At 40.6% G+C, this 8,107-nt stretch overlaps 1 protein-coding gene and 1 pseudogene across 1 annotated transcript; both read left to right on the top strand.

The window, feature by feature from the left end:
• Positions 1-1,197: 1,197 nt before the first annotated feature.
• Positions 1,198-5,636, top strand: LOC146578345 (nuclear factor 7, brain-like). The gene is made up of 2 exons (XM_085258261.1): positions 1,198-1,613; positions 1,718-5,636. The coding sequence occupies exon 2, from the start codon at positions 1,735-1,737 to the stop codon at positions 3,106-3,108; it is 1,374 nt and encodes a 457-aa protein (XP_085114387.1). The 5' UTR covers positions 1,198-1,613; positions 1,718-1,734; the 3' UTR covers positions 3,109-5,636.
• LOC146578346 (uncharacterized) lies at positions 3,135-5,636 on the top strand (annotated as a pseudogene).
• Positions 5,637-8,107: the final 2,471 nt, after the last annotated feature.

Below are 8,107 nucleotides of genomic sequence, written 5' to 3'. Positions count from 1 at the left end.
AGCTCTCCTATTGGTCCACAGTCTGCGGGCGGGGCGAGCCCTTCTAATAATCAGAAGAAAGTTTGAAAGAAAAACTGCCAAACAGCTGCAACACTGAGTCATGCTTTATTTTCTGAACTTCACAAAATGTTTAATTTTTGACCTGCGGTGACCGTCTGCGCTCTGCTGTCACACTCACACATTTATAAGAGGAAGTTGAATGAAGCTCCGCCCCCCCACGTGTTTAACACACAACAAACCAGGAAACTGGCTTTTTTTTTTTTAATTTAACAAACAATGAGTATACAACATACGAACAGATGAAGTATACAAAACAACAGAACATTAACACAAAAAGCCAAGGGTAAAAGAAAAAGGTAACAGTTATAAGAATACACGCAAAAATTCACATACATATATTGTTTTGAGAGCCTTTTTGTTGGTGGAGTCTGATATTGATTGTATGTACATTTCCACATCCTTAAAATAATGACAGAAATATGGTGTTTTGTTAGTAAACTTAAATTTATGGATAAAAAATTTAGCTAAAAGTATTAACAAATTTATCATATAAAAACATTTATCATACTTCTTGGGGAACTTAAAGAAACAGAATAAAACATTTTCCCATCGTAAAGAAAACTCCCTTAAAATATGGACAATAACAAACCTGCTAAATTCCTTCCAGAATCTCTGTGTAAAAGAACAGTACCAAAAAAGATGTGTCACAGTTTCTGGATGATCCCCACAGAAAGTACAATTAGTATTAATGTCCCTTTTAAATTTTACCATGTAGTGACTGGCTGGATAACATTTATGTAGAATTTTACATGAGACTTCTTTTACCTTATTTACAATCAAATATTTATGGGGACCATCCAGACTGTCTTCCACTTGATATCTGGAACATATCGGTTCCAATAAGATATTATATATGGGAGAGAGACGATATCTTCTTGGAATAAACTACGTATTCTCTTATTGCTGTTACCAAGTTCCTGTGAAAAGCAGATTTTTCCTATTGGTGACTCAGCTGGATCAGGGAGAGTGACTGAGGCAGATATTGAGCTGTCAGTGTTTTTATATAATATTAAAGTCAATGAGGGTATGGCACCAAGCACCATTGAGAATTCCTGAACACTCATTGGAAAATTATATAGTGCAATAAAGTCGTTGTAAGTAAGTAGTTGTCCCTCTTTATTAACCAGCTGAGCCACCAATAGGATCCCATTTTGGACCCAAGTTTCCAGGAAAAGTGATTAATTTTTATATCTCTTTTGTTCCAGATGAGGTATTTGTGAGGTGAGAAGTTGTGTTTATAAATGAGGGTCCACGCTAAGAGGACCTGCTTATATAAAGTTTTTTTTTTTTTTCGAGCGTCGTTCCAGACCATACTCCATACCACTTGGTGGCGGTAATGCACCTTTCAATTGTTTGCCAACAGCCAGTACAACTGTAAGAAAGAAGAAGAAGAAACTGGCCGTTCTTTGTCCTCAGTAAAGAGAGACGCACAGACGATCAGACTGAGCTCAGACCAAACTAGCAGCTTCCTCTGAGTGAGTCCAGCTACAGGAGAGAAAAGTGGAAAACTCCAACACTGCTGCTTCAAGCTGCTGACGCTCCACACACTGAATGTGAGTTTGAGCAAAAACACGACTCAAAGGAAGTTTCAGTGAAGGTGGTAGAGGAGGGAGGGGAGGAGCCAGGACTGACTGTACTTCCTGTCTGCTGTTTTCAGCTTCACTCACAGACTCAATGGCTTCCAGCTCAGAGGAGGCTCTCTGCTGTCCGGTCTGTCAGGAGGTCTTCAGAGATCCTGTTCTTCTGTCATGTAGCCACAGCTTCTGTAAAGACTGTCTGAAGAGATGGTGGAGAGAGAAAGGGGAACGTGAGTGTCCAGTTTGTAAGGAAATATCTTCAAAGAAGCATCCACCTTTAAACCGAGCTTTAAAGAACCTGTGTGAGTCGTTCTTACAGGAGAGAGCTTCAGAGGATCTCTGCAGTCTGCACTCTGAGAAACTCAAACTCTTCTGTCTGGACCATCAGCAGCCAGTGTGTGTCGTCTGCAGAGACTCAGAAAAACACACCAATCACAGATTCAGACCCATCGATGAAGCTGCACAACAACACAAGAAGGAACTTCAGGAAACTCTGGAGCCCTTAAAGAAGAAGTTAAAGGTTTGTGAAGAAGTTCAAGTGAAGTTTGTTCAAACAGCAGAACACATTAAGGTCCAGGCCCGACACACAGAGAGGCAGATTAAGGAGCAGTTTAAGAAGCTTCACCAGTTTCTAGCAGAGGAAGAGGAGGCCAGGCTGGCTGCACTGAGGGAGGAAGAGGAGCAGAAGAGTGGGATGATGAAGGAGAAGATGGAGGCTCTGAGCAGAGAGATAGCAGCTCTTTCAGACACAGTCAGAGCCACAGAGGAGGAGCTGAGAGCTGAAGACGTCTCATTCCTGCACAACTACAAGGCTGCAGTGGAAAGAGTCCAGCGCTGCCCCCTGCTGGATGATCCACAGCTGCCCTCAGGAGCTCTGATAGACCAGGCCAAACACCTGGGCAACCTGACCTTCAACATCTGGAACAACATGAAGGACGTGGTCTCCTACACTCCTCTCATTCTGGACCCAAACACTGCAAATCCAAACCTCATCCTGTCTGAAGATCTGACCAGTGTGAGACGAGGAGGAGAGAAGCAGCAGCTTCCTGATAATCCAGAGAGGTTTGATCATTCCTGCTGTGTCCTGGGCTCTGAGGGCTTTAACTCAGGGAGTCACAGCTGGGATGTTGAGGTTGGAGACAGTATACAGTGGGCACTGGGTGTATTTGCAGAGTCTGGGCAGAGGAAGGGAGTCATAGGGTCTGTTTTATGGAGAATAGGGTGCAGTGCAAGTAAATACTACACACTTTCACCATCAGCTATCACTGATCTCTCAGTCCAGAAGAAGCTCCAGAGGATCAGAGTGAATCTGGACTGGAACAGAGGACAGCTGACGTTCTCTGATCCTGATACTAACACACACATACACACCTTCACACACACTTTCACTCACAGGATGTTTCCATACATTAACACTTACGATAAAGCTAAAGTGTTGCCTTTGAAGGTTCAGTGTGAGTGGGGCAGATGAGTTGAGGATGATTATATTTCTAATGTTGTTCCCTGTCACTGTTAGACCTCTGCCTCACCACTACATATTTCAAATACAACGAAGGCTTTTACAGACAAAAACATGGCTGTGCCATGGGCTCCCCCGTGTCACCTATTGTAGCCAACCTTTACATGGAGGAAGTGGAAAGAAAGGCTCTTGGCTCTTTCAAAGGAAGAGTACCCAGCCACTGGTACAGATATGTGGACGACACCTGGGTCAAAAATCAAAACACGAGAAGTGGAATCCTTCACTGCGCACATTAACGCTGTGGATAAAAACATCAAGTTCACCAGGGAAGACACAAAGGATAACTGTTTGCCTTTCCTGGACTGCGCCGTGCACATTGAAGAGAACGGCAACCTCAACATCGAAGTTTACCGGAAGCCCACACATACGGACCAGTACCTCCTGTTTGACTCCCATCACCCTCTGGAACACAAACTTGGAGTAATTAGGACCCTACACCACCGGGCAGAACATGTTCCCTCTCAACCTGAAGGAAAAAAGAAGGAACACACACATGTAAAGAAAGCACTCAAAACATGTGGTTATCCTAACTGGGCGTTTATAAAGTCAGCATAGATGCACAGGAAAGAAGACCAGACACCAGCGAGGGAGGATAAGAAGGACAGACGCAACAACATTGTCATCCCCTATGTAGCCGGTGTATCAGAGAAACTCAGGAGAGTTTTCTCCAAGCACGACATCCCAGCAACACACTCAGACAAAAACTGGTTCACCCGAAAGATAAAACGCCAAAACACAGACTTAACAATGTGGTGTATGCTGTACAGTGCAGTGAGGAATGCTCAGACCTCTACATTGGAGAGACCAAGCAGCCACTTCACAAGCGCATGGCACAACACAGAAGAGCCACCTCCACAGGACAAGACTCAGCAGTCCATCTGCATCTTAAGGATAAAGGACACTCTTTCGAGGATGCCAATGTTCACATTTTGGACAGAGAGGACAGATGGTTTGAAAGAGGAGTGAAAGAAGCCATCTATGTCCACTGTGAGCGACCATCTTTGAACAGAGGCGGGGGTTTACGACACCAACTCTCTGCCATCTATAATCCAGTTTTGAGATCCCTTCCCAGACGCCTTAACGCCCACTCACATCCTGGGCCATCTGATCTCAGGAATTCGCATGATAAGGTGGGGCCAGGTTTCACAATGAACTCACCCGAAACCCTGGCTGATTGTGACCCACACCCGCTTTCATACCTTGGCTCATGTGATTAGGTAGAGGATCATCAGAAGGTCCTTTGTCCCTCTTAGTGGGTGGGACACTCCCACAGGGCTTTAATCTGGGACTCTCCACCATTTGGCCTTAGAACTGAAGAAGCTTCTTGGATGAGAGGTGAAACGTCTTCAAGCAACTCAAAGAAGTCCAGACGCTTTTTTTCTTTCCAACAGCTTCAATTCCTGTCAGTGAGTTGAAGCTGTTAAACTGCAGCTGTCCTCCTGCTGCCTCGTTGTTCCAAAGCTCTTTGTTTCTCTTTTAGTTTCACTGTTTCTTTCTGTTTCTGCTGTCCACCTTTTCACATGGAAAATCATTTCACTGTTTCTCACTGAATGACTCCCCAAACTAGATTTGAAATTCTATCAAGTTTCTAATCATTACAAGTGATTCATGTTTCTATTTGATGTGTGAACTATTAAGCTTTAGTAAGCTATTATTAAGTTCTTATTTCATCATTTATAAAGCATTAATTCTCCTTACTGTTCATTTCTAAATGTTTATTCTTGATTAATACAGCCCCATATAACATGTTCATTGTATCATTTTTAAATAAGTGATAAAGTATTTAGATGCACATCTAGCTCATGTCTGTGTGTTAATAAATGTGTTATAAATGCTTATTTTAAAATATAATTTTGTAATTCATTGTTTGCCACAGTTACAAGTTATTAAGCATTTTTTTGTGACCTCATCTAAAGTGAAGTGTAATTTTGCCTTAAACTGTTTTTATAGTTGACTCAAAAAGTCTCACATGTCTTCACAACAGAAAAATGTCACAAAGCACAAAGAGATGCAAAACATTCAAATATTCTTTTGCCAGATTGAAACAAAGCCCACCTGAGGTTTGCAGGAGAAGAGACTTAAACTCCTCCTACAAACTCAGTCTGAGTTTGTAGGAGGAGTTTAAGAGCGAAAGATGCACTGAGCCTCAGGATAGCCCAGCTTAAAGATAAAATATAAATAATGTTAATACGAAACAATATTTCACAAATAAGTGTAAACACCATAAACAAATTGTCCATCATGGCTGATAATGCAGGAGTTTGTAATAGATCCCACTTTCCTCTGGATTGTAGTCTGTTAGCTTTAGTCAGACAAGACAGCATCCAGTCAGGTTCAGTTTCAAAATGCTCCTGAAGTTAAAGAAATACATGGAGACGATTTAGTTTGCTGGGATATGGACGGACATGTGTTTAGTGAGAGCAGCAGTTTGTTGTTGCCCAGTTGATTCTTTATGACAACAATAAATATATTTTTAAACAATGATTCATGTTCAACTCCATATATGAAATGTTTCTGATATTTCAATTGTGGTTGTTTGCATTTGATTGACTTTGTCTGATTATAATGAAAGTGAGATCCTTCTATTGTGGAAGTAATGAGTCACTTCCCTCTCCTTACCTCACCCAGGTAAGGAGAGGGAAGTGACGGAAAATGCCGTAGGTCACATCAGATGCTGGAGAGTTGACAAGAAAAAAAACCTCTAAATGTTAGCTCACAAAGCTTCAGTTATAGTATACAATCAATTGACAAATAATTAACCAAATTTGTATAATCATCTCCAACAGCCTGGAGCACAGGGAGGAGAAATTAGACGCTCTCCAAGAATACAACGACTTTATCGAACTCCTGGAGTCAGTTGATAGGCGATGGTCTAGCTTGGATGCGATGTTGTCCCTGCTGAAGATTTTACACCAGCAATTTAAATCCCTGCGAAAATCTCTGGATTTCAGCCAGAATAAGGTGGAAACGGTCGCTGCTAAAAAGTCCTCGCTACGGGACTGAGTTAAGTCTGTAAATGAGAATGTGACCCATCATAATACAGAAAATAAATGCAGGCCTGTAGTATGAGAGAAAACTATGTGTTTTCTGGTATCTCGGGTTCTGCTGAAGAGGATGCAGAAGCAACTAATTAAAAGCTGCGATCGAGTCCATCGTCTCAGACCTAAGAGGGTGCCGGGAGACAGCATCCTGTTGTGGCCAAATTCGGACATTTCAAATAGAAAGACCAGCGAAGAGTTGCGTCAACTTGGACTTCAGCATAAACCACCATTTCCCTAAAGAGATCCTGGAGCAACGCAATGTCCTGTTCCTAAGTCTTCATTAATAAGGGCTCTACGTGGACGGACAGCTCTATCGTGACCCTGCATCACTCCCTGGTTATATTAACATCACTCCAGATAAGAATCTGAGATGTTGCTTCAGACGCCAACTAAAGTAAACAGTTCTGTGAAAATGAATTCTCGCTGTAGAAAAAGTTCAAAAATATAAAATTTAATGTAAGTCAACAGCTTTACTACAAATTAGTTTGGTTTGGTGGCATCCTATTGTTCGTGCAATGCCATAAATGTTAAAGTGCAATACTATGTTGTCAGTTGTTTGTATTTGTGCAACACTTGAATTAAGAAAGCAAAAGTTGTTATATGTTTTGAAAAGGGATATCTGATTAAATATGAAGATTTTCTAATGGAATTGTACTTCTTTGCATGAAACAAGTGAAAAAAACATGGACTTATTATAATTATTAATATTAATAGGTAATTATGTTATGATTGTACTGCTTTGGCACACTTGACATCTAATAAGGCTGTATGTGGCCCCATGAACCAAAATGAGTTTGACACCCCTGATCTACACTATAAAAATCTGCCTGGAACATCAACATCTGTTCTCTGGGAAGCAGGGAAAGCTGTGATGAGGTAAAATAATTTCATTTCATTTTAAAAAGAAAAAACAAAACAAAATATTCAGGGATTAGAAAAAAAACATGAAATCCTTCGAAGAAGCCTTCGTGTCCCAACAGGAACAGGAAATACTGAACAAACTATGTAAAACTCAAATTAAATGAAGTTATTAATAAGACAGTCAAGCAATAACGCTGGATTCACCGCTGACAACTGGTGAACTCCAGCAGGAATTAGACAGGCTATAGTGACTGAGGGCTTAAGATGCAAGAATGTGGAACATAAAAACACTCTTTATGATGTTTACTTTTTCTCCAAAACTCACAAACCACTCTCTCTGAGGTAATTATATTAATAAACTTTTTTTCAAGATTTTCAGATTATTCAGTATCTATACTTCTTCTGATTAATTGCTCGTTTCATAATTCTTCTTCTACACCACTGCAGTCTGAAAATGTAAACCCCCGCGTGTTATCTTAAAAAGCTACAAAGGACCGAGGACAAAGAAGGACTAGATCCGCCTAACTTCTTAGCCAACAGGCTTAGGATGGTTAAAACATACCCTTTCAGATGGGCCCTGGCTAGACGTAGAACAGGCTCTAACAATAACAGAGAGATTTTGGAACTACCATTTATCAGCTCAAACATCAAATGGCATCAATATCAGCTTCTTCCTGATAGCATGGTGGGAGTTTCTAAAAATGATGAGTCTTCATTAATCCCCTGCAAACATTCACCTATCTGGAACAAACCTGACATATTACAAAACAATAATATGATTAACTTCCCAGATTGCAGTTGTAAAAGAATTAAATACTTGGAACATATATTCTAAGGAACAGACTTTATTCCATCTTACAGACTAGCTATACAGTGTGGGATTAACAAGAATAGATTTTTAGAAAATCAACAAATTAAATCTATAGTAAAAAAAAAAAACAAACAAAAAGGAATTTAAGGCTAATGAAGTTAAATAACAAACACCATCACAATTCCTTAATCTTAAAACCCCCAAAGTACTGTCTAAAATATACAGGACAGTCTCCATA

This window comes from Mchenga conophoros, linkage group LG3, assembly GCF_057382185.1.
Source record: "Mchenga conophoros isolate Kocher_MC1m ecotype Shallow Benthic linkage group LG3, M_conophoros_male_GT1.1, whole genome shotgun sequence".
Classification (NCBI taxonomy): Eukaryota; Metazoa; Chordata; class Actinopteri; order Cichliformes; family Cichlidae; genus Mchenga; species Mchenga conophoros.
Note: the sequence above shows the minus strand (reverse complement) of the source record. Positions and strands in the feature narration are given on the sequence as shown.